The 26897-nt window shown below is 43.8% G+C and overlaps 1 protein-coding gene across 1 annotated transcript in view; it reads left to right on the top strand.

Moving 5' to 3' along the window:
* Positions 1 to 26897, top strand: part of STX2 (syntaxin 2) — a 330178-nt gene that overhangs the window by 67957 nt on the left and 235324 nt on the right. Inside the window, exons 11-12 of the mRNA XM_081543064.1 lie at positions 17466 to 17537; positions 25028 to 25146. Coding sequence (XP_081399190.1) covers positions 17466 to 17537; positions 25028 to 25146 — 191 coding nt within the window. The remainder of the gene's footprint in view (positions 1 to 17465; positions 17538 to 25027; positions 25147 to 26897) is intronic.

Raw genomic sequence — 26897 nt, 5'->3', positions numbered from 1 at the left:
CTGTAAATCAATTATACTTCAATAAAAAAGACAGCAAACAAAAACGGAGCACAGGGAACATCCTCTTCTCTGCCTCTTCAAAGGACTGACAGCCTGAGCATCGATGCCTGGACAGCATCTTGTCTTGCAAGACATCAAAGGGGGAGGGAAACCCTCAGGCTTGTGAAATGAAAATATCTCCTGCCACATCAATAAACAAGAAATGTCACAACCATCAGCGATTTCTAGCCTCCAAGGGTGAATGGGAGCTCCCCAAACTGCGATCCAGCTGATGCTTCCACCCCTCACAGTGATTGCTGAGAAGCTGGTGAACAAGCAACCTTGCAAGAAGCAAGGTGAACAAGGAAACATGATTGGCCCCAGACAGCTGAGGTGCATAGGAAAGGAGTGAATTCAGTGAGCCCAGAGGCTTTCATCTTCCCATACATAGAATGCTAAATTCCTTAACTTGATACCTGATCTTTGTTGTTCAGACTGCCTGCTCCCCTTGTTGCAAACTTGTATAAAGCTTCCTGCCTCCTTGAAGCAGTTTTCTCAGAGCTACTGAGATGCTGTCTCACGGGCTTGGAGTCCTAAACATTCCCACCAAATAAAATAACTCTCTACTTTCAGGTTGTGACTCTAATTTTCAGTCGACAGGCCTCTCTTAACCTCTTGCTGTCTTGTACTTTCTCTCCCATTGAGTTCTAAAAAACAAAAAAAAATCCAAGTATAATTGTTCTCAGCTTGAGAGGAATTCCTGGTTTGGGCACACATAGCTATCACAATCATGCCTGTGAATAGATGGGCTTTCTGAGTAAATGCATTAATGTGGGCTCAGCTCAGGGAACTGGCCCAGGGCACCCTGAAACACAGCATCTGAGTCTCATCGCTCTCCTCCCCAGCTCCATGAAAGCCCACTCAAGAGGGGTCTGAATTAAGTGTTGGCTCCCCAGGGCTGCATGCGGAGGCACTGGACAGGATTTTCTGTGAGAGAGAAAAGTATCCTTGCTTTTACAACATTGTGTTAGTCTCTGGTGAACCACAAAATAATTCAGGTATACATAGATATGTATGTATATATTCTTTTTCATATTCTTTTCCATTAGAGTTTACTATTAACACACAGTTCCCTATACTATACAGTAATGTCCTTGTTTATCTATTTTATATATAGTAGTGTCTACCTGCTAATCCTAAACTCCTAATTTATTCCTCCTGCCAAGTCCCTTTTGGTAACCATAATTTCTTTCTTATGTCTGTGAATCTGTTTCTTTTTCATAAATAAATAAATTTGTGTCATTTATTTAGACTGTATATAAATGATATCATATGATATTTGTCTTGTCTGAAATACTTAGTGTGATCGTTTCTAGGTCCACCCATGTTGCTGCATTATTTCATCCTTTTTATGGCTGAGTAATATTCCATCACATATATACATATACATATATATATATACATATATATATATACACTACATCTTCTTTATCCATTCCCCTTTTGATGGACACTTAAGTTACTTCCATATCTTGGCTGTTGTGAATAGTGCTGCTATGAATATAAGATTGCATGTATCTTTTCAAACTAAGAGTTTTCTCTGGATATACGCCCAGGAGTGGGTTTACTGGTGAAAACCCAACCTCTTTTCTTTACATATAGTGTATACATACTGAATGTGTATGTATATGTATAGGTACACATTTATGTGTATGGTATATGTTTGTGTATGTATATGTATACATGTGTATTTATATGTATGTATATGCATATATATGTTTATATGTATGTATATGCTTATGTGTATGTATATATATATTTTCTTGTTACAATAGGAACTGGTTTAAAATTTCTTGGTCTCTGAATCTTCCCACATATTTGCAGCTACACGTGACACCCAACATTTTCCCCTGTCCTGAGTCTTTCTGGGGCCCCACCCAGGTCTGTCTCACCATGATTGGAGGTGTCTGGAAGTGACCCTACCTCCTCCCAGATCTTTCCCAGGCACCTTGAAATTCCCTCACAGTCTCTCTGGGAATCACCTTTCAGAGGCCATGTCTCCCGTCTTCACACTGGGTTAGGGATACACATGGGCCCTGAAGACCTCAGGAGAGAGCTGTAAACCACCAAGGCAGTGGGGCCCAGTTGAGGCCCGTGGATGGGCGCAGACCCTACTTCAAGGAGCCCGCACACACTCACTCCTGCCTGCAGGGCCACCGTCCTGGCCTTCATGGTGTGAGTCTCTTTTGCTCCTCTCTGTGGCCATTGTTATGTCGCCAATTCCCATTACCCAGCACCCAGAGCTGTACCGGGAACAAAACGTGCTGCCTGATGGCAAAGAGCCCATTGCCCAATGTGCTGCAGTCAAAACATGAGCCCCGAGGTTTGCGGCAAAGAAGGGGTTTGTTTGCAAGGCTGCTAAGTGAGGGGATAAGAGAACGAGTCTCAGATCCTCCTCCCAGAAGGTTAGGGACTGGAGTACTTAAGGAATGAAGAATAAAGCAGCTGGGTGATACCAGGTGTGGGGAGTGTGGGGAAAGGTGATTGAAAAGACGGGCATCATTGTGGTTCTGTGCAGGCAAAGCTAAGCTACATTGAAAAACAGATGCGCCTAGCACCCTCAGGCTGCCCAGGTGGCTTAGTGGTAAAGGATCAGCCTGCCAAGCAGGAGACATGGGTTTGATCTATGTGTCGGGAAGATCCCCTGGAGGAGGAAATGGTAACCCACCACAGTATTCTTGCCTAGAGAATCCCATGGACAGAAGACCCTGGCAGGCTACAGTCCATGGGGTCACAAAGAATTGGACACGACTGAGCAACTGAACAACATAGCACAATCTGAGGGCAGGGTTTTCAGCCCTCGATGTCAAAAGGTCACCAAGCGACACTCACACATGCCCGGTTGGAGGGTGGTTGGTTCCAGCCAGTCTGAACCAGATTCAGCTCGAAATTGGACACAGCTGACTCCAAATTCCTGGGGCACCATTCAGAGCAGCATCTTCCTGTTCAGGCTACGTGATGTTTGGAGGAGACGCATGACCTTGATCGGTGAAGGCAAGTGAAGTGGATTTGATGAATTATCACCCCTCCATTTCTTTATCATTTTATCTATCTATCTATCTACCAGGGATCAAACCCGTGTCTCCTGCAGCTCCAGCATTGTCAAGCCTTAATTAAAAAATAATAATCATGAATTAAAAGACTAAAAAATAAGACACCATGACGGATTGAGAGAGATACCACACAAGTGGGGCAGTGTTATAATTTAGTGCCTCTAACAGCCCTTTTTCTGTTCCCCACTTCCATCTCACACTTAGCCCCACACTTCATAGATAAGCCAGAGGGAGGAGCTGAGATGTCCACATGAGAAGTCGTGGGGAGCCACTGAACAGAGAAGCAACACACAGAAGCTGACGAGGAGCCTGGGTCCTTCTGGGGGGACCACGTTGCCCTCTTCCGGACAATGCCGCTGACCTTCTCGGTGATGGCTCTCCCCTTCGAGGTCCCTGTGTACGATTTGTAAAAGCAGAGACTGGAACCTGTCCTCTGCGGCTGCGGAGGGTCTTGCCAAAGATGAAGGCATGGGCTTGGGAGGAAAGAACAGATACAGATGTGTTTACAAGGAGGCACTGGGCAGAACCAGGGGACCAGCTGGGTATTGGGGATGAAGGACCAGGTGTCTCCATTGAGGGAGACGCTGGGATGGGGTCCTGGCTATGGTGGAGCTGAAAACCCTCCTGGGGATGTATTTTCATTTGAACAGGGAGTTGCCTGGCTTTCTCTAAAAGAAACAAGTCTTGAACAATACACTTCCAGATGACATCCCCTGCTTCTTTCACTACCTTCTCGGTTGATGAATACGCTTGATTGAGCTCAGTTGAATGATTAGTTTTCATAAATTCTGAGACGCGTTTCATTCCATCATCGTCACTTCAATGATGGTATCTTTCTTTGACTCTGCTTTCTTCTCTGGGCCTTAGTCTCCCCATGGGTAAGAAGGATGTTGGGTTAGCCAGTGCCTGCAGAGTTGGGGAAAATTCTACGGTGCTGACACTCTACCCGTGGAGGACATGGAGCTGACCCTTTGCGGGGGCGGGGGGTCCATTCCAGGAGGACACGTCACACTCCACGTTTGTTGCTTATCTCAAAAGCTGAAGGCATTGAAGCTTCATGACAACACCTGCAGATCAACTTTTTTGACCAACAGTTACCCTTGGGAAACCTGTTCAAACCACCAGTGCCCCGGGAGAGGCACCATCACATTGTCCTGGGAAATAACAAGAAGAACTGCTCTTCCAAGGATGTCGAACAGCAACAGCTGATGTGGTCTTAAAAATGCACTTAGAGAAAGACTAATATCATATGATGCTGCTTATATGTGGACTTTTAAAAAAACGGCACAAATGAACTAAATTTACCAAACAGTTACAGATGTAGAAAACAAAACTTATGGTTACCGGAGGGAAAGAAGGAGGGATAAATTGAAAGATTGGAATCGACATATACGCACTGCTGCTGCTGCTGCTGCTGCTAAGTCGCTTCAGTCGTGTCCGACTCTGTGTGACCCCATAGACGGGAGCCCTCCAGGCTCTGCCATCTCTGGGATTCTCCAGGCAAGAATACTGGAGTGGGTTGCCATTTCCTTCTCCAGTGCATGAAAGGGAAAAGTAAAAGTGAAGTTGCTCAGTCTTGTACGACTCTTAGCGACCCCATGGACTGTAGCCTACCAGGCTCCTCCGTCCATGGGATTTTCCAGGCAAGAGTACTAGAGTGGGGTGCCATTGCCTTCTCCCATATACGCACTACTATAATATAAAACAGATAACTGGGAAGAAACGATTATATAACACAAGCCTCTGGGTCTTCCTGGGTTTTCGCTGCGATCTGCTCTCATGGTCTGCAGAGCCTTGAATGAGCAGCAGAGGGCGCTCTGTCACAACCCCTGAGTCCAGGCTCTTTGCCCAGCTGTGGAATGTGGCTTCTTTTTCTCCTTGGCAACTGTTTTCTTACAAACCCTGGGTCAATAGAATCTGTGTCAATCAAATCCCATTTCTCGCTGACCTGTGCGACCCTTTAAAAGCTGTTTATCATCGCTTGTGAAGGCGGGCCCCTTCTGACTTCAGGTCTCCAAAGCTCGCAGTACATGAATAATCCGCAGACAATGGTTACCTGTAGGACGGCACCGTGGAAAACATCCCCGCCGCGACCGCTTTTGTAAACTGGAGCCTATTCAGGCCTGTGAAGGATCCCAAGACAGCAGGGGACTCGTTGGTCAATAGGTGGAATAAAATGCTGGGCCAGGGCTTTCATAATCGCGGCCTCCTGAGAAGGCAACGGGAGGGAGTTTCCCACAATGCTTAGTGGCTTCTCGTAATCCTATTGGAAATGGGGAGGGGGGCCATGGGGAAAGGGATACCTAGGTGACCAAAGCAGGAGCCAGTGATTTATTTAGTGATGAGCTTGTCCGCAGGCCCTGAGGGGGTCTGAACCCCTGCGGAATTCCCAACATTGAAGCCTCACAAGCAAACCACCTGTGCCCTCTGGACTCACTCTGCTCTGGCCGCTGTCTTGTTAATAATTCTCCCTCGGGGAAGCTGAGGTCAGCCAGGTGGTGAGAGTGTGACCTGGATTCTTCAGTGGTATCATGTCCTGAGAGACTGGACCCAGTGCTTGCGATGCTGATGTGTGATGGGTTTATGTTATTCTTGTGGACTGTGGGGAAGTGGTCTGGGGGAAGCAGCAGCGCAGACCACGCCAGCGCTGGGATGCCCCTCAGCCCACGGAAATAAAATAACTCCAGCACATGAGCTGCAGGAGAGGGTTGGAGTGGGGCTGGATGGGGGAGAACTTGAGGCTCTTTTTAAAAATGTAACCACAGTTGATTTACAAGATCTTGTTAGTTTCAGGTGTACAGCCAAGTGATTCAGTTATAGGTACACACCTTGTGGCTCAGCTCGTAAAGAATGTGCCTACAATGCGGGAGACCTGGGTTCGATCCCTGGGTTGGGAAGTTCCCCTTGGAGAAGGGAAAAGCTACCCACTCCAGTATTCTGGCCTGGAGAATTCCATGGACTGTATAATCCATGGGGTGGCAAAGAGTCAGACATGACTGAGCGACTTTCACTTCACTTCCCCTACATACATACATGTGTGTGTGCTTGCTAAATCACTTTAGTCATGTACGACTCTTTGCGACCCTATAGACTGTAGCCCGCTGGACTCCTCTGTCCATGGGATTTTCCAGCAAGAATAGTGGAGTGGGTTGCCATGGCCCTCCTCTAGGGGATCTTCCTGACCCAGGGATAGAAACTGCATCTCTTGCAGTTCCTGCATTGCACGTGAATTCTTTACCACTGAGCCACTGGGGAAGCCCTATACACATGCATATGTTCTTTTCCAGATTCTTTCCCATCATAGGTTATTACAAGATATTGCATATGGTTCCTTTGTTGTTTATCTCAGGCTTCCCTAGTAGTTCAGACAGTAAAGAATCTGCTTGCAATGCAAGAGACCCGAGTTCAATCCCTGGATTGGGAAGATCTCCTGTTTTATATACAGTAGTGTGTATCTGCTAATCCCAAACCCCCAATTTATTCCTCCTCCCCTTTTCCATTCAGTAAACACAAGTCCTGAATATTCATTGGTAGGACTGATGCTGGAGCTGAACCTCCAATACTTTGGCCACATGATGCGAAGAGCTAACTCATTTGAAAAGACCCTGATGCTGGGAAAGAGTAAGGACAGGAGGAGAAGGGGACGACAGAGTGTGAGATGGTTGGATGGCATCACCGAGTCAATGGACATGGGTTTGGATGGACTCTGGGAGTTGGTGATGGACAGAGAGGCCTGGCGTGCTGGTGTTCATGGGGTCGCAAAGAGTCAGACCCGACTGAGCGACTGAACTGAACTGAACTGAACCACAAGTCTGTTCTCTGTGTCCATGTGACTGTTTCTGTTTTATAAATAGGTTGATCTGTAGAATTTTTTAGATTCCACGTATAAATGATATGATATGATATTTGTCTTTCTCTTTACTTCACTGAGTATGATAATCTGTATGCCCATCCATGTTCCTGAAAAAGTCAGTCTTTCATTCTTTTTTATGACTAAGTAGTTTTCCATTGTGTGTGTGTGTGTGTATGTATATGTATATATATGTATGTATATATATATATACACATATAAAACTTGAGATTTTTGATGGTAATGGTGCCCCTGGGTTTGAATGGTTGAACTTGAGTTAGCACCCATGTGTGTGGGAGGAGGGCTGTGGATGGCAGTCAGAGTCAGAGTGGCCCTCACTGAAGGAGTGGGTGCTGGAGATTTGAGGGGAGGTGCCAGGGGAGGAGGGATGACTGAAGCCCCAGAGCCATTAGTCTTGCTTGAAGAAGTGAATGTACAAAGGGGAAGAGTTGCAGGCAAGACCCCGTAACACCAACACGCAGAACTTAGAAAAGAAAGACAGATCAAGATAAAGAGACTCAGAAATCTGCTTGGTCAGAGAGTGAAAAAATGAAATAATGTCAAAAAAGCAGTTCTCCCCATCAACAACTTTTAAAACATTTTTTCAAACACATAGAAATATGAAATAGTTGTGCCATAAGTACGGGTCTGCCCACCATCTAGATTCTAAAATTAGCATTTTGCTGTATTTGCTTTAACATAATTTTATCCATTATCTATCCATCTGTGAATTAATCTTATTATTTTAAAATTAGAAGCAGCTTTCAAACTCTAAAAGACCATACAATTGAAAGTTACCCATTCATGTTAGTCTCCTAAAGTCTTTTCTCCTCTGTTGGGTAAAGTGAAAGTGTTAGTAGCTCAGCCGTGTCTGACTCTTTGGGACCCCATGGACTGTAGACTGCAAGGCTCCTCTGTTCATGGAATTTTCCAGGCAAGAATACTGGAGTGGGGTGCCATTTCCTTTTCCAGGGGATCTTCCTGACCCAGGAATCAAACCTGGATCCCTGCATTGCAGGTGGATTCTGTGCCATCTGAGCTACCAGGGAAACCTCCATTTGGGTAAAATGTGAAACGTAGATCAAATCTTCCTAATGGTAAATATCATAGCAACCAACGTTGCTCACAATTAAATAACATTGTTTCAAGAGAGCTGCTATGAGCTCAAGGTAATGAAACCGGGTCCAACTGAACAAACTACTGAGGGGTGCACCCTTCTCCATCGATATTTACACTGTCCTGTATATAAGCCGCGGTCCTCCGGGCTTTCCACATACAGGCTCATCCCAAGCTCACACAAGCCAGGAGGTGTCCCAGTGTACAATCTGAATCTCACCGTACAATCAAAGAAATTGAGGCACAGAAAAATTAGGTGACTGGCCCAGGGTCAAACAGCTGGTTTGTGGCTGAGCAGCAGCTCACCCCCAACCCCAACCCCAGCAAATTAAAGCGAAGAGTTACCGTTGGTTTACATACCAGGTTGGCGATGATTTTTAACAAATGATACTGCCAAATGTTGGTGAGGATGTAGGGAAAGAGGCGCTGCTCATGGGAACACAAATTGGTACTTCCTAGAAGGCAATTGGGCTTACCCTGGTGGTCCAGACAGTAAAGAATCCACCTGCAATGCAAGAGACGTAAGAGATGTGGGTTTGATCCCTGGTTCCGGAAGATCCCCTGGAGAAGGGAATGGCAACCCACTTTAGTATTCTTGCTGCCTGGAGAATCCCATGGACAGAGGAGCCTGGCAGTCTACAGCCCATAGGGTCACAAAAGAGTAGAACATGACTGAGCGACTAAGCACACACACACACACACACACACACACACACACACACACACACACACACACACAGAAGGCAACTAGACAAAGAGAATCCAAAGCCATAAAAAAACCTACAGTTGGTGGATTCAGGTGTTTTGTTCCCAGGAATAAATTGCTGTGAAAGCATGAAAGATGAGCAAGCAGGTTTATATCCAAGAAAATCATACAGAATTAAGTGAGACATCAAATATTGGGAGGCAGATATTACATAACTTACAGACTGTTACAACGATGACAATGTTCAAACACCATGAATTAAGGGAAAGTGTGAATTAAGTAGAACCAACCAGATTACCGAATAGAACTTAGGAAAAACAGAATAAAGTAACAATAATCTTCCCCTAATGTAACATGTATAGAGAAGATACATATATTAAATATAATATACATAAAATCCACATAAAATAATATCATAAGATAAACTGGAAAGGTTGGTACCAAAAATATGAACAATGGTTATTTCAAAGTGGGGCTTTATGGGTGGGAGATGCTTGTTTATAGTTGGGACTGGTCTTTGGGCTATTTTTGTATTTTCTACAAATGTCATGCACAAGTGTGTGAAAGTGAAAGTCACTCAGTCATGTCTGTCTCTTTGCGACCCCATGGACTGTAGTCCGCCAGACTCCTCTGTCCAAGGAATTCTCCAGACAAGAATACTGGAGTGGGTCCCATGCTCTTCGCCAGGGGATCTTCCCAACCCAGGGATTGAACCCATGTCTCCCACATTGCAGGCAGATTCTTTACCGTCTGAGCTACCAGAGAAGCTCAAGCACAAATGTATCACCTTAGGAATCACAACGTCATCCCTCCATTCCCACAATCAATATAATAGAGAATGTCACCAGCTCAAAACCTCTTCTTGTTTTTGAGTGCAAGGAAATTCTGGGATGAAGGGGGAAGAGAACCAGTAGGTGGCGTCAGAGGATAGCTAGTGTCTCAAGCTGCTGCAAGCTCTGGTAGGGCGAGCCTGACCCCGGGAAGTCTCAGGTCCTTGGAGAACTCAGGTGCCATCAAGTCTGTCCACAGTTTTGGCCTCTGTGTGGGCTCAGCTCCCTTTGGCTGAAATGGAGGGGGATTCCCAGCTAGACAAGGACGAACGACTACCATCCAGTGCACACAAGTGCACCTAAAGTTTGGATAACCTCCTGCCCTTAAAAATCAGCTAGGATTGACTCGGACACATTGCTATATTCAAAATAGATGAGCAACAAGGACCTACTATATAACACAGGGAACTCTGCTCAATGTTCTATACTAATCTAAGTCGGAAAAGAATTTGAGAAGAATAGATACCCGTATATATGTATAACTGAATCACTTTTCGTATGCTCACGTGCGTGTTCTGTCATGTCCAACTCTTTGCAAATCCGTGTAGCCTGCAAGGCTCCTCTGTCCATGGGATTTCCCAGGCAAGAATACTGGAGTGGGTTGCAATTTCCTCCTCCAGGGGATTTTCCCAACTCAGGGATCGAACCAGCATCTCCTGTAGCTCCTGCATTGGCAGGAGGATTCTTTACCACTGAGCCACCTGGGAATTACTTTGCTGTACACTGAAAGTAATACAACATTGTTAGTCAATTATACTCCTATATAAAATAAAAATTAAAAAAGACAAATTCAGCATTCAGCCTCTCAAAAGGACTTTTCAAACTTAACAGCTCATGATGTTGGTATTACATGCAATTTGTTCATGAACAGGCATCACTAATGAGCCAATGCTGGACTTTAAAAAAAGCAAACTTGCTCATCTCTCTGTTTCAAAATTAGAAAATAAAAATAAAGAGGAATTGAGAACCACAAGAAACTCACAATTAAAAACAAATTGATTCATTCCAAGCATGTGAAAACAATGAGAAGAGGGACTTGCAAGACCCAAAGAAGTTGTTGGAAAGAACCACAGTGGACAGGGTCGCTAAAAATTTTTGTGCAGATTTGTTTTGTTGCCAAAAAGTTCATTCGAGTTTTTCTATAATGTCCTATGGAAAAATTCAAATGAACTTTATGGCCAATATTTACCAAGGGGAGAAAAGAAAAACCCGGGAAAATAAAATTGGATCTTATTGGTCTAGAGCCTGACCTGTGAGAGGAAACGTGAAGACTAGTAGTAGTTATAATAACAATGACAGGACAGGCATCATCTACACGGTATACTGCATGGAATAGTCAGTTGAAGACACTATGAACTGGGATACAGAGCCCAGAGATTGATGGGTTGGGCCCCTCAGAGGAAACAGAATAAACTTTTCCCCCATTAATGACAGTAGAGAAATCTATTTCAGCTAAAGTCTTACTGTTCATTGAATACCTTTGAAATGATAAAGATGATGATATAGTGATTCTACTTACCAACTGTATTCACTGCACCAAGAGCTTTCTGTTTTTACTGCGTGTTTCTGTCTCACTGACGTGCTCACGGGCAGAGTGATATTGTCGCCCCTGTATCACAGATGTGGAAACTGCAGCTTCAAGAGATGGACCACCTCCTACATTGTTGGTGGGAATGTAAAATTGGTGCAGCCACTATGGAGATCTGTATGGGCTTCCCAGGTGGCTTGGTGGTAAAGAATCCACCTACCAATGCAGGAAATGCATTTCCAGGTTTGATCCCTGGGTCAGGAAGATCCCCTGGAGAAGGAAATGGCAACCCACTCCAATATTCTTGCCTGGCAAAGCCCGTGGAGAGAGAAGCCTGATGGGCACAGTCCATGGGGTCGCAAAGAATCAGACACAACTGAGCATGCAACACTCACTCCTGGGAGTTTCTTAAAAAACTAAAAATAGAGTTACCATATGATCTGGCAATTCTATTTCTGGGCATATATCCAGAGAAAACCATAATTCACAAAGATACCTGCACCTCAGTGTTCACAGAAGTACTATTTACAACAGCCAAGACGTGAAAGCAACCTAAATGTCCATCAACAGATGAATGATAAAGAAGTGGTACATATACACAATGGAATACTACTCAGCCATAAAAAAGAGTGAAATCAATGCTATTTGCAGCAACATGCATGGACCTGGAAGTTGTACTAAGTGAAGTAAGTCAGATAGAGAAAGAAAAGTATTATATGATATCATTTATATATAGAATCTAAAAAAATGATACAAATAAACTTATTTATAAAACAGAAACAGACTCACAGACTTCAGAAACAAACTTATGGTTACCAAAGGGGAAAGGTGAAGGAGGAGAGATAAATTAGGAGTTTGGGATTAACATATACACACTACTATACATAAAACAGATAATCAGCAAAGACCTACTGTATAGCACTGGAAACTCTGCTTAATATTCTGTAATAACCTATAGAGAAAAAGAATCTGAAAGAGAATGGATATATGTGTATGTATAATTGAGTCACTTTTCCGTACACTTGAAACTAACACAACGTTGTAAAACAACTGTACTCCAGTATAAAACAAAAATTAAACTAAAAAAGGAGGTGAAACAACTTTTTCAAGATTATCCAAAACTAAACATTATCACACATTTCACATGAGCCATGTAGAATCAGTCAGGATGGTTTAGTTTATGCTGCTGTAACAAATGAATTGCAAATCTCAATGACTTAAAAATACAAGTTTGATCTTGAATCTTGCTTTTGCCTATTACAAGTCACCAGAGGGCTCTGCTCATTGTAGTTTTGAGGGACCTCAGTGAAGGGAGATCCATTCCAACACATGTTTCCATAATCATGGAGATAGAAACAGAGAAAATGGTAAATGATTGTGATGCTTAAAGTGTTTTACCTGGAAATGACATATATATCAAACTGGTCCCAGTGCACCAGCCAAAGCAAGACACGTGGCCCCGTTTGGGTCAGTAGAGGGGATATACATACATATTCCTTTCAAACAAGGGAGCCAGTCATTGTGAAAAATATGCTTTATTTTATTTAATTCTTATAGCACTATGTGTTAGGTAGTATTATTGCTGCTATTTTAAACTGAGGTACAGTCGTTTTACAATATTGTGTTAGTTTCAAGTATACAGTATAGTATTTCTGTTTCATGGAAGAAAAAACACTTTATTCGTCATACTTTAGGACACAGAGCCTTTTTTTTTTTGCATTGGATGTGGATTCAATCCCTGTGTCAGGAAGATACCCTGGAAAAGGAAATGACAATACACTCTAGAATTGGAAAATTCCAAGGACAGAAGAACTTGGCAGGCTACTGTCTATGGGGTCACAAAGAGTTGGACACAACTGAGCGACTGAGTACGCACTCAGGCATGGTCGCTTTGCACTGCTGCGCTGGTTTCTCCCATATAGCAAGGTGAATCAGTCATATGCATACATATATCCCCTCTATTTTGGATTTCCTTCTCATCTAGGTCACCTCAGAGCACTGGGTAGAGTTCCCTGTGCTATACAGTAGGTTCGCATTAGTTATCTGTTTTATGCAGAGGATCAATAATGTATAAATGTCAATCCCAGTCTCCCAGCTCCTCCCCCTCTCTTCCCCCTCCGTGTCCATACATTTATTGTCTGCATCGATACAGAGTTTATTGGTGGATTCAAACAACTGAGAGACTCCAGAACCCCAACTCTGAAAACTCAATCATACCCCACCCAGTGTCTCACTCATGAATATGTTCCTGGAAGTACATTTGTTGGTTTTTTAATATCAAACTTCATTATATATACATATGCATATACTGGGCTTCCCTGGTGGTGCAGTGGTAAAGAGTCCTGCCAATGTAGGAGACACGAGAGACTTGGGTTTGATCCCTAGGTCGCAAAGATTCCCTGGAGGAGGGCCTGGCAACCCACTCCATTCTTCTTGCTGGGAAATCCCATGGACAGAGGAGCCTGGTGGGCTACAGTCCGTGGGGTTGCAAAGAGTCGGACACAACTTAGCAACTAAAGAACAGCAACAATGCATATATTAATCTATAATGTATAATGTAACACACATATATGATATAAATAAATCACTTCTCAGATACGTATTTAAAGAGAAATACACATTTTTGACCCCACAATTCAAGATGACATTTTAAACAAATTGCTAAATGGACAAAGTTTCAACTTTCTCTCAAAATACAAGTGGTAGAGCCTCAAAGTCAAGATATTTGGAAAAGCTTCCTTTTGCCCACCTAAGAGCCACGAATCTCGGATATCCTGGGGTTATGGTGTCCAGAACAACTGTCTGTGGCAATTGTATGAATTGTCTCATAGTCAGCAAGTGATGCTGTAAGATTTTTACCTGCTCTCATAGGGATTTTACTTTTTTTTTTAAAGCTACACTTACAAAGTTGGTTGGAGCATTTGGGTGTATGTGTAACGTGTAATAACTTCTCCAGTTTGAAATAGTAGAAAATAGGATTCGGAAAAGCAATTTCCCACTTAGTTTCTGATTTTTTCAGTATTGTTGCGACTTTAAGTGAAAAATGCTTGTACAATGGAATGGAGTATATGTTACAGTTGAAAAATAAAATAAATCCTTGAGTCCTTGACATCAAATAAAGGAAATAAAATATACACATCTGTGTGTTTTGGAGATTGTCTGCCTGATTTTATAAAGCAAGGACTAACCAGGACTCTGTGTGGGATTGAGACCCCCCAGGCTCCCTGAGAAACAACCAAGGCAGGCTGGGGCGTGCACTGACTTGGTTGTGATAAACCAGCTCACAGCACATTATTATGTTAACTTGCATTTGTAGACAAATGTTGTTGATAAACATGGATATTCAAATTTATGAAAGTATAATGGGATATCCTCTGATGTGAAGCATAAAATCTCTTGAGTTACTGTATGATGATTTTCTTTCTCTCCAAAGGCAGATAGAATTAATAGGCTGCATAAATTGACTGTTGTTCTTGAATACAGATCATAGACTTCTCTGTTCCCCTCCACTACATGGGTAGCCTGTCTTCAGCAGGTGGGAGCTAGCAGTCAGCTCCCACTGAGTAACAAACACTCTCAGGTCTCCAAGTCACAGAAGATTACATGTGGCTTCTCATACTGGGGCATGCAGGTCAAGTGAAGCCCGGCAGAGTGGACTGGGCATGCGTGGACTGTTCTGCTTCAGGCTCAGGGTTCAGGGGGTGTCCTGCAGGTGTCTCACTCTGGGGTTTGGGCTGAAGGAAAGGATACTGCCAAGGGCATAGTCGTCTTATAATGGAGCAGAGGCTGCACAAGGGGAAGGTCAACTGTGTCAACATCTTTCATGCATCTGATGCAGTTTTACCTCCTGATCCTCCCAGGATTGCTGTCAGTGATGTCTTTCCCCTGGTGTCCCCAGGATCTGATAAGGTGATGTCCATTCCTCTGGTGTCCCCAGGATTCCCCTAAGTGATGCCTGTTCGTTGGTGTCCTCAAGGTTTTGCTAAGTGATCCCCATCTCCTGGTGGCCCTGGATCTCTTTCAGTGAGGCCTGTCCTCCTAATCCATCATTCACCACCAGACATCTGTGGAGATGTCCATTCCCTGGTGCCACAGGAATCTCTGTGCAATGTTACCTGCTCTACCTGATACACTGGGCTCTTTTTCCACTTTTACTGGGAGCTACCCATTCTGTCCCCCATTCTTCCATGGCCATCTCTGTGCAATCTATGATAAAAGCATTACAAAGCTTCAGAGGTCTCTTGTCCTCTGTAATCTGTCTAGAAAAATGTCCAATTGTTTGGGTGTTTTGGAATTATAATGTCTTTTTTTCTGTGTTTTTTTTTTTAATTTTATTGAAATATAGTTGATTTACAATGTTGTGATACTTTCAGGTGTACAGCAAAGTGATTTATATATATGTGTGTGTAAGTGTGCGTGTATATATATATATAACTGAATCCAGAATATATATTCTTTTTTAAATTGAAGTACAGTTTGGGGCTTCCCAGGTGGTGCTAATGGTAAAGAATCTATCTGCAATGCAGGAGACATAAGAGACATGGCTTTGATCTCTGGATTGAGAAAATCCCCTGGAGGAGGAAATGGCACCTACTCCAGTCTTCTTGCCTGGAAAATCCCACGGACAGAAGAGCCTGGTGGGCTATAGTCCATGGGGTTGCAAAAGAGTTGTACACAACTTAATGACTAAACAACAACAATAGTTGATTTACAATGTTGTGATAATTTTTACTGTACAGCAAGGTGACTCAATTATACACATGTGTACATTCTTATTGTGTATTCTTTTCCTTTGTAATTTATTCCAGGAGGCTGGATATAGTTACCTGTGCTATACAGTGGGACCTTGTTGTCTATCCATTCTAAATGTAATATTAATAGTTTGCCTCTACTAACCCCAAACTCCCAGTTTATCCCTCTCCCTACTCCCTTCCTCCTTGGCAATCACAAGTCTTTTCTCTACGTCTGTGAATCTGTTCTGTCCTGCAGATAGGTTCATTTGTATCATAATATCTTAACCCAGATGAATACTTTGCAGCTGTATTTGACCTGCAAGAAATTAGCTATTGACTGAGCTACATTCACACTGATGTTTCATCCTGGTGCTTCCACTGGTGCACGGTCTCTCGTTGCTGTTTCTACTCCCCAAAATCTGTTGGCTTCTCCTATGCCAGCCTATGGAGTCTGGTTGCTAGTGTTTCTGAACAGAGGCTGGACACTCTTCTGTGTCCTGAGTGAGGCTGGGGAAAATCTATTTTCAGAACTAGTCTTCCTCTTTGGATCTGTGTTGATAAATGAATCTTCACACATAGCCTCTTGGCTGTTGCTCACATTTGCCATTCCCTGTGGAGTCCTGGGCTCATAACTCCTCTGAGCGTGATCTTTATGTTGATCCTATCAGCTGGTTGGACAAACAGGCGGAAGAGCTGCCGGCAAGGCGAGAACCATGTGGGAGCAGCTGAGCAGTCAGGGGGAGGCAGGCTGGGGCACCTCATCCTTTATTTATCAGTGTAATGGAAATCCTTGCTCGAGTTTTAAATATACTTTATCCTGGGGTCGCATCTTAAATATATCTGCAGGATATTAATAATTAAGCAGAAGTGAAAATGTTCAGTTTGGAGAAGGAAAGTAGGAATCGTCACCTTTACGCAGAGAACACTCCCCATGGGAGATCTGCCTGAATCAGGACTGAAGAATTAAGTCCACAGTTTAACTGAAAATTATTGTGGAAGGGAGAACAGGAAGAGACCCCCATGAGAATAGAATGCAGTATATTTTGTCATAGCTCTTCTCTGGAGCCTAAGATACAAAAAGGAAAATAAGATTTATTTTTTTGACAATTAAAAATTGGTTTGACACAAGTGATAGAATACACAACTAACAGTGTTTTAAACAAATAAGGCTTTATTTTTTTCCCACATGAGAAGTAGACAGTTGTTGGCTATGATTTAATGACTCAAGGATATCAGGACTGTCATTCTGAGTTTCGTGGGGGTTTCCTCATGATTCCTTATGGCTGCCACAGCTCCAGCCATCATCTGTATTCAGGACTAGAAGTAGAATGAAGGATAACACTAATCTCATCTACTCCTCTTTAAGAGGAAAGCAAATGTTTTTTCCAGAACTCTTCCCTCCTGACTCCAATCAGCACTGCTTGTTGGCCAGAGCAGTATAACACGGTTACCTCCAACAGAGTTCAGGTACATTGTCACCTAAATTAATCAGTATCCTGTTTATATAGAAAAAAAGGGATGAATGGATATTAGAAAGGATTAGCAGCATAAGCCACACTGGTCAAATCAAAATTTGCACAACATTCAGCATCTCTCTTCCTTTGTTCTAGAACTGCCATGTTGTGTTTCATCTGGGAAAAGGACAACACGCTCTACAAGGCTGCTTTCCACAGACTCCAAAGGTCATGAATTCCATGGAGAAACTCATTCCCTGCAGCAGGTGCCCAGGGAGGCCACTCTGGGCGGGGACCCAGAAATCAGTAACTGGGGGATGAGGAGGGGGCGCCTGAGGGAACAGAGTGGAGACCTCGGGGTAAATCCACTTTGTATTACTGGCCTGAAAATAAATGAACCCAGAGGGCCTGAGCTGCCAGGAATGAGTCAAAAATAAGAGCTCTGTCCTTGGGGGTGCTTTGGGGGATTTTTGTTCTGAATTTAAAAAAATTCTTATTTTGACATAATTCACATTTTCAGAAAAGCGGCAAGAATAGCATAAAGAATGCTTTTATATCCTTTACTCAGATTCATCAATTGTTTATATTTTGCCCCCATTTCTTTATCATTTTATCTATGTCTCCATCTGTCTGTCCATCAATCATTATCTCTCTTTCTCTAGCATCTATTAGTCATCTATTTATGCACACACACACACACACACACACACACACAAACACATACACACATACACATACATCAGGCTCCTCTGTCCATGGGATTCTCCCAGCAAGAATGCTGGAGTGGGGTGCCATTTCCTCTTCCAGGGGATCTTCCTGAACCAGGAATTGAACCTGCATCTCTTAACATCTTCTGCATCAGCAGGCAGATTCTTTACCACCAGTGCAATCTGGAAAACCCCATATCCTTTATTCAGATTCATCAATTGTTCATATTTTGCTCACATTTCTCTAACATTTTATCTACCAATCTATCCATCTACCTGTCCATCTATCATCCATCTATCATTATTTCTCTTTTTCTATCATCTATCAATCATCTGTTTACACACACACACACACACGCATACACGCACACACACACACAATGGGACAGGGAGAGAGATTTCCCCCAGAGCCATCTAACTGACAGTAAATTGCAGATATATTGTCTATTTATCCTAAACTATTTCAGCGTGTTTTTTCTTAAGAACAAGGACATCCTGTTCCATGACCACAGTACAATGATCTGAAGATTTAACACCGATGAACCACTAGTATCTAATCCACAGCCCCTATGCAGATTCGATCAATCGCTCCCATAATATCCTAGACAGTCACTTTCTTTCCTGGCCCAGCATCCAGTCCAGAATCACATGTTGTAGGTTGCCATTACATCTTTTCATCTTCCTTTAATGCGGAACAGCCTCCAGTCCCTTCCAGCCTTGCATGACCTTGACAGACAGATCCTGAAGACTCTCCTTCGATTCAGGCTTGCTGATGTTTCCTGGAGATTCTGTTCAGTTTCGTGTTCTTGGTGCGGTTGCTGCTCACATAATGCTCATGTGGTTTCTTAGGGCATCATCCAGGACATGTGTGGTTTTTACTTGTCCTGCTTCTGGTGATGTTAATTTGGTTGCCCGGATAAGGCAATATCTGTTGGAGATTTTTCACACTAAGGTTACTATTAATATCCTCCCCTTTATGGTTAGTAAATAATTTGTGGAGAGTTACTTTGAAGCTGGGCTTCCCAGGTGGCGCTGGTGGTAAAGAACCCACCTGCCAATGCAGGAGACAAGAGACATGGTTCTGTTCCTGGGTCAGGAAGATCCCCTGTAGGAGGGCATGGCAACCCACTCCAGTATTCTTGCATGAAGAATCCCGTGGACAGAGGAGCCTGGCAGACTATTGTCCGTGGAGTGACAAAGAGTCAGACACGGCTGAAGCAATTTAGCATGCATGCACTTTGAAGCTATGTACATATCCCATAACTCATCCATATAATAGGGCTACATGCTCCATAACTTAAAACAGTTTTTTAAAAATAGTGGTAAAAGTCATATAAAGCATACTTCATTAACCATATTTAACTGTACAGTTCAGTGGCACTGAGTCCATTCATATTGTTGTGCACTTCTCACCATCATCCCTCTCCCGAATTTTTCACCTTCCTAATCTGAAACTCTGTCCCAATTAAACGCTAACTCCGCATTCCCCCTCCCCACTCTCCAGCCCCAGCATCTACCAATGTACTTTCTGACTCTATGGATTTGCCTATTCTAGGTACCTCCTATAAGTGGAATCAAACAGTATGTGTCTGCATCTAATGTATACTAGAGTGCATTTTTAAGAGCAACTTAACATATGTCCTACAAACAGATTGTACCTTCTTTCCTCCCCCTACTCCCGTGACAGCTCCATAACTTTCTTTTATCAGTAGGGGTATCTGATCAATAAGTTTGGAAACCTTTCACCAGGGGATGCAGATTTTTTTTCTGTGAAGGGTCAGACAGTAAATATTTTAGGCTCTGCAAGCTGTATAGTCTCTGTTGCAATTCCTCATCTTTGCTATTATAGCGTGGAAGCAGCCATAGACATATGTAAACAAATGAGAGTTCTAATAAAACTTTATTTACAAAAACAATAGGTAGGCCAGATTTAGCCCATGGGCCACAGTCTGTTGGTCTGAACTTTATACCACTGTCAATTGATCTATCCCCCAAGCCCAGAAATTTTCCCTTATATGTGATATTCTTACTCTACAGGGTCTGACCTAGGATCTGAATTCTTGGTGCATAGATTTTCTGAAGGATGAGTCAAATTATGTAGCTGCTGGTCTGTAAGCTGAAAGCCGCTGTGACATCAGCTGAGGTTTAAAAGACCAAGTCCCCTTTAGTTCTCCCAAGTTTTTCCCTGGAAACTCTCACGAAGGACTCCAACCAGGGACCATGCATTGTTTGCTTTGCATAGTTTGAAGTTAAATGGAAGTATTTTTGGTGGGGCCTGAACTCTCTCAATTACCACTTCCTACTTGGATGGGTTCACTTGACCCTGAAATCATGTTTCTTTTCCTCCCCTTTGTGAGGTGTTGACAATTAGGGAATCACTTTCTGGAATTCCTAGCTCTTGTAGACATAGAATGTGAACTCCAGACGGAAAATTAACCAAATCGGGATGTTTATATTTAGCACCCCCAATTAGCCACATTCCAAGGCAAGGACCTCCATCATTGTAAGGCTCACTCCAGGGAACTTGATGGCTCTGGAAGGATGTAGTTATTCACTTCATTTGTTTAGCTCTGTTTGGCTCTGCAGGTTGCGTGATCTGGCCTGAAATGGTCAGGTAAGTTCTGGATCACAGTCTTGTACTGGTAGCTGATTTTGTGTTGTTTAAGAGTCCCAGGTTTCTAGTTCCAGACTGCTTGGGGAGTGCATGAGTATAAGCCATGTCTTGGGAAAGGAGGCTTGAGTGCTAGCTGGGGACAATCTGTAGGTTTATTCATCAAAAGGAGGGAAGATTGTGAAATTGATCTAATGTATATTAGACTATATACATTAGACTATATACATGTGGGACTAGTCAGAGATCAGCACCCCCCCCCCCATGATGATACCATTCAGATCCATTCTACTAAGAGTGACTTATTTTTAATACCCTTGTCTCTATTAAAAGTTGGAACCTAAATGTCCATTGACAGATAAATGGATACAGAAGATGTGATACATCAGTCAGTTCCATTCAGTTGCTCAGTCGTGTCCAACTCTTTGCAACCCCATGGACTGCACCACGCCAGACCTCCCTGTCCATCACCAAGTCCCGGAGTTTGCTCAAACTCATGTCCATTGAGTCGGTGATGCCATCCAACCATCTCATCCTCTGTCATCCCTTTCTCCTCCTGCCTTCAATCTTTCCCAGCATCAGGGTCTTCTCTAATGAGTCAGTTCTTCACATCAGGTGACCAAAGTATTGGAGCTTCAGCTTCAGTATTAGTCTTTCCAATGAATATTCAGGGCTGATTTCCTTTAGGATTGACTGGTTTGATCTCCTTGCAGTTGAAGAGACTCAAGGTACACATATGCAATAGAATATTACTCAGCCATAAAAAAGAATGGTGGCATATATCTTCAATGGGAATACTACTCAGCCATAAAAAGAATGAAATAATGCAATTTGTAGCAACATGGATGGACCTCATCATAGTAAGTGAAGTAAGTCAGACAGAGAAGGAGAAATATCATATGAAATCACTCATATGTGGAATCTAAAATATGACACAAACATATTTACAAAACAGAAACAGACTCACAGACATAGACAGACTTGTGGTTGCCAAGGAGAGGGGTAGGGAAGGACTGGGAGTTTGGGATTAGCAGATACAAACTAGTATAAACAATAAGGTCCTACTGTATAGCACAGGGAACTACATTCAATATCCTGTGGTAAACAATAATGGAAAAGGACATGAAAAAGAATATCCTGTGATAAACAATAATGGAAAAGGACATGAAAAAGAATATCCTGTGATAAACAATAATGGAAAAGGACATGAAAAAGAATGTCTACATACATGTATAAATGAGTCTCTTTGCTGTACAGCAGAAATGAACACAACAGTGTTAATCAACTATGTGAAGTGAAAGTCACTCAGTCGTGTCCAACTCTCTGTGACCCCATGAACTATACAGTCCATGGAATTCTGGATACAGAATACAGGCCAGAATACTGGAGTGGGTAGCCTTTCTCTTCTGCAGGGGATCTTCCCAACCCAGGGATTGAACCCAGGTCTTCCGCATTGCAGATGGATTCTTTACCTGCTGAGCCACCAGGGAGGCCCAAGAATACTGGAGTGGGTAGCCTATCCCTTCTCCAGGGGATCTTCCTGACCCAGAAATTGAACTGGGGTCTCCTGCACTGCAGGCAGATTCCTTACCAACTGAGCTATCAGGGAAGCCCAAATCAACTATACCTCAATAAAATTTAAAAAAAGTCAGAAGATAAGGATTTGTATTGAGAACATATGTTTCTCACCCTTAGTTGATTTGCTCCCTGTAGGCATCTGACTTTGCAAACTCTGCTTTCAACCTCAAGCTGTTCTACTGAAGCAATATCTGAACAAGATCATCACATTTTATCTTAGCTTACAGGGTTTCCTGCTTTTCTGGGTAAACTGACACTGGTTTCACTGCTGGGACTCTCTCCGTGCTTGGAAAAGACACACAGTTTTGAAATTCCTAATAGGACTTTCCCAACCAGTGAAAGGCTTAGGGCTTCCCTTGTAGCTCAGTTGGTAAAGAATCTGACTGCAATGCAGAAGACCCGGGTTTGATTCCTGGGTTGGGAAGATTCCCCGGGGAAGAAAATGGCAACCCACTGCAGTATTCTTGCCTGGAGAATCCCATGGACAGAGGAACCTGGTAGGCGATAGTCCATGGGGTCACAAGAGTCGGGCATGACTTAGCGACTATACCACCACCAGCCAATGAAAACCAGTCACAAACTCATTCTCTACTCCTTGTCTCTGCTCTTGGGTGGGATATTATCAAATATCTTTTCATGTGAGCCTATAAGGAGGAGGTGAAAATGATTCATTGCTGCCTAAGACAGCCTGAAACATCCCCAATCCAGGCCCCTTCAGGGTCATCAGTGTGGTTTGGGCATCCATCGACTTTCTCTATAAACTTTTGGAGCAATTCCAGACACTGGAAAAGACTCTCAACAGGGACTCAAGAAAAACACACACTCTGAGTAGAAGGAAGATCCAACCAATGAAACTGCATCTCTTGGAACTTTGGGTCTGAGCAGAACATCTTAGGAGAAGGCAATGGCACCCCACTCCAGTACTCTCACCTGGAAAATCCCATGGACGGAGGAGCCTGGTAGGCTGCAGTCCATGGGGTCGCTAAGAGTTGGACACGACTGAGCGACTTCACTTTCACTTTTCACTTTCATGCATTGGAGAAGGAAATGGCAACCCACTCCAGTGTTCTTGCCTGGAGAATCCCAGGGACAGGGGAGCCTGGTGGGCTGCCGTCTATGGGGTCGCACAGAGTCGGACATGACTGAAGCGACTTAGCAGCAGCAGCAGCAGAACATCTTAGTGGATGTGAAAACAGGGGCTGAGCCAGGAGACTAACAGGCCACTGGGTTCTAGCCATTTCCTCAATCCTCTGCTGGAGCTGGACAGTGATGAAATGCCAACTTCCTCATCCTTCCCCCTCCCTCCTACCTCGTCACTTCTGACACGGGAGACCCAACAACTGAGCCTATTTCTTCCCCAAGTTCCTTCTCTACAACAGCTTCTTTCATGGCTGTTGAAAGCAGAGGAGAAGTCAGCAGAGGAGAAGAGGATGTGTGACTTTCCAGCCTGTGGGCACAGCCCTCCTGCCTGAGACTACTAGGGGGACTGTCTGAAAGCAGAGGACGTCAGTTCGTGCTCAGAACCTCCAGTGCCTGGCATCTCACTCAGAGAAAAAGAAGAATTCTTGGACTTCCCTGGCGGTCCAGTGGTTAAGAGTTTGCCTCCCAAGCCAGGGGGTGTGAGTTTGATCCCTGGTGGGGGACCTAAGGACCCACATGCTGAGTGGCCAGAAAAAAACAAACAAAAGCCTATAAAAACAGAAACAATAATGTAACAAATTCAATAAAGAATAATGGTCCACATCAAAAAAGTCTTAAAAAAAAAAAAAGAAGAGTTCTTGCCACTTCTAATGAAAGTGTACATGGCTGCTTGGTCCCTTGCCCCTCCCTGGCCCCAGTCCCTTGCCGTCCAGCAGTCCTGGGCTCTGTGCGCCCCTCCCCCCACCATGCCAGGCCAGGTGTGTTCTCAGCTTCCCACCAGCTGCGCCCCTCCTGGGGATGCTCCTGGTCTAGGTTGTTCCCTCCCTGGCCTTAGGTCTCTGCTCTCCTGTCATCTTCTCAGAGAGGGCTTCCTGACCCCCGCCCACCTCTGTCTGTCCCCTTACCTGTCTCGGGTGTCTCTGTGGCCCCATCACAACCCACCTTCCAGGTTCCCGATCTCTGTCTCTGTGTGTTGTCCATCTCCCTGCCCTAAAGACATAGGCGCGTGACAGCAGGGACCTGGGTTTCACCTGCGTTGTGTTCTGAGCACGCAGAGCAGTGCAGGGTGTCCAGGGAGAGCCACAAAGGATTTCTTCGATGGAGTAGATGCCTTGTTAAAGTGTTAGTCACTCAGTCGTATCCAACTCTTCGCAGACCTCATGGACTGTAGTCAGCCAGGCTATTCTCTCCATGGAATTTCCCAGGCCAGAATACTGTAGTGGGTAGCCTTTCCCTTCTCCAGGGTATCTCCCCAACCCAGGGATCAAACCCTGGTCTCCAGCATTGCAGGCAGATTCTTTACCCACTGAGCCACCAAGGAAGTAAATAGAGACCAGGCTGATCCTTAGATACACAAAGAGGGCAGGAAAATACAGTCTCTCCAGCTGTGAATCCACTCTGCAGTTTGGAATAGCTGGTGGTAGGAATAATGTTTATGGGCAGAGTTTGGGGGTGGTGCAATTCTCCCTGCATCCAGGAAGGGGTCCATCTCTCTCCCTATTCCCTATCTGTCTGTCAGAGCTCATTACTCCAGCAGAAGGGGACTCAGGTGTCTGTTGTGTAATGCACAACACTGTTCCCTCAGCATCTCCACAAATGCACACAGAAGTTCCCTGATAGGCTGCCCTGTGGTCCATGGTCCAGCCACTGTGCTCTGAAGGACTCTGGTTTTTCTAACACAGGAAGAGTGGCTATGCCAGGAGCCTGATGATGGGGAGCAGCTGCTGAGACTGTCCAAGTTGGGGCCTGCTGTGACTGCAGAGATGACCAGCAGCCATGTCTGCGGGAAGCCCAAGCAAATGTGAGTGCAGCCTTCCCTACAGCACAGGCTGGACTACCAGGTTGGGTGGGAAGGGAGGGGTCTGTTCAGGGTACCAGATCCCCGGGGTAAGTTTCAAATCTAACATGAATCTCAACCTTCTGTTACTCACATGGGAAGCATTGTTTTGGTGGATTATCAAGGTCATTTTTGTCTTAGTTGCATTTTTGCTTATTTTTCTATTGTAGTAGTTGAATGTGTTTATAGACTTCAGGTTTAAATAGGCTTATGGGGTAAACCTGATGCAAATAGTAACAGTTCTGCTTTATTGATTATGCCAAAGCCTTTGACTGTGGATCACAACAATCTGTGGAAAATTCTTAAAGAGATGGGAATGCCAGACCACTTTACTGCCTCCTGAGAAATCTGTATGCAGGTCAAAAAGCAACACTTAGAACTGGACCTGGAACAACAGACTGGTTCCAAATTGGGAAAGGAGTACATCAAGGCTGTATACTGTTACCATGCTTATTTAATTTATATGCAGAATACATCATGTGAAATACTGGGCTGGATGAAGCACAAGCTGCAATTAAGATTGCCAGGAGAAATATCAATAACCTCAGATATCCAGATGATACCACCCTTATGGCAGAAAGTGAAGAGGAACTAAAGAGCCTCTTGGTGAAAGTGAAAGAGGAGAGTGAAAAAGTTGGCTTAAAACTCAACATTAAAAAAATGAAGGTCATGGCATCCAGTCCCATCATTTCATGGCAAATAGATGGGGAAACAATGACATACTTTATTTTCTTGGGCTCCAAAATCACTGCAGATGGTGACTACAACCATGAAATTAAAAGATGCTTACTCTTTGGAAGGAAAGTTATGACCAACCTAGATAACATATTAAAAAGCAGAGACATTACTTTGCCAACAAAGGCAAAGTCCGACTCTTTGTGACCTCATGGACTGCAGCACGCCAGGCCTCCCTGTCCATCACCAACTCCCGGAGTTTGCTCAAACTCATGTCCATTGAGTCGGTGATGCCATCCAACCATCTCATCCTCTGTCATCCCCTTTTCCTCCCGCCTTCAATTTTCCCAGCATCAGGGTCTTTTTAAATGAGTCAGTTCTTCACATCAGGTGGTCAAAGTATTGGAGTTTCAGCATCAGTCCTTCCAATGAATATTCAGGACTGATTTCCTTTAGGATGGACTGGTTGGATCTCCTTGCAGCCCAAGGGACTATCAAGAGTCTTCTCCAACACCACACAGTTCAAAGGCATCAAATCTTCGGCACTCAGCTTTCTTCACTGTCGAACTCTCACATCCATACATGACTACTAGAAAAACCATAGCCTTAACTAGACGGACCTTTGTTGGCAAAGTAACGTCTCTACTTTTTAATATGCTGTCTATGTTGGTCATAACTTTCCTTCCAAGGAGTAAACATTTTTTAATTTCATGGCTGCAATCACCATCTGCAGTGATTTTGGAGCCCCCCCAAATAAAGTCAACCACTGTTTCCACTGTTTGCCCATCCATTTGCCATGAAGTGATGGGACTGGATGCCATGATCTTTGTTTTCTGAAAGTTGAGCTTTAAGGCGGCTTTTCACTCTCCTCTTTCACTTTCATCAAGAGGCTCTTTAGTTCTTCTTCACTTTCTGCCATAAGGGTGGTGTCCTCTGCATATCTGAGGTTATTGATATTTCTCCCAGCAATCCTGATTACAGCTTGTGCTTCATCCAGCCCAGCGTTTTGCATGATGTACTCTGCATATAAGTTAAATAAG

The sequence above is a fragment of the Giraffa tippelskirchi genome, chromosome 11 (assembly GCF_054371585.1).
Source record: "Giraffa tippelskirchi isolate mGirTip1 chromosome 11, T2T-mGirTip1v1.2.pri, whole genome shotgun sequence".
Lineage (NCBI taxonomy): Eukaryota > Metazoa > Chordata > Mammalia > Artiodactyla > Giraffidae > Giraffa > Giraffa tippelskirchi.
This window is presented reverse-complemented; position numbering and strand designations above follow the sequence as displayed.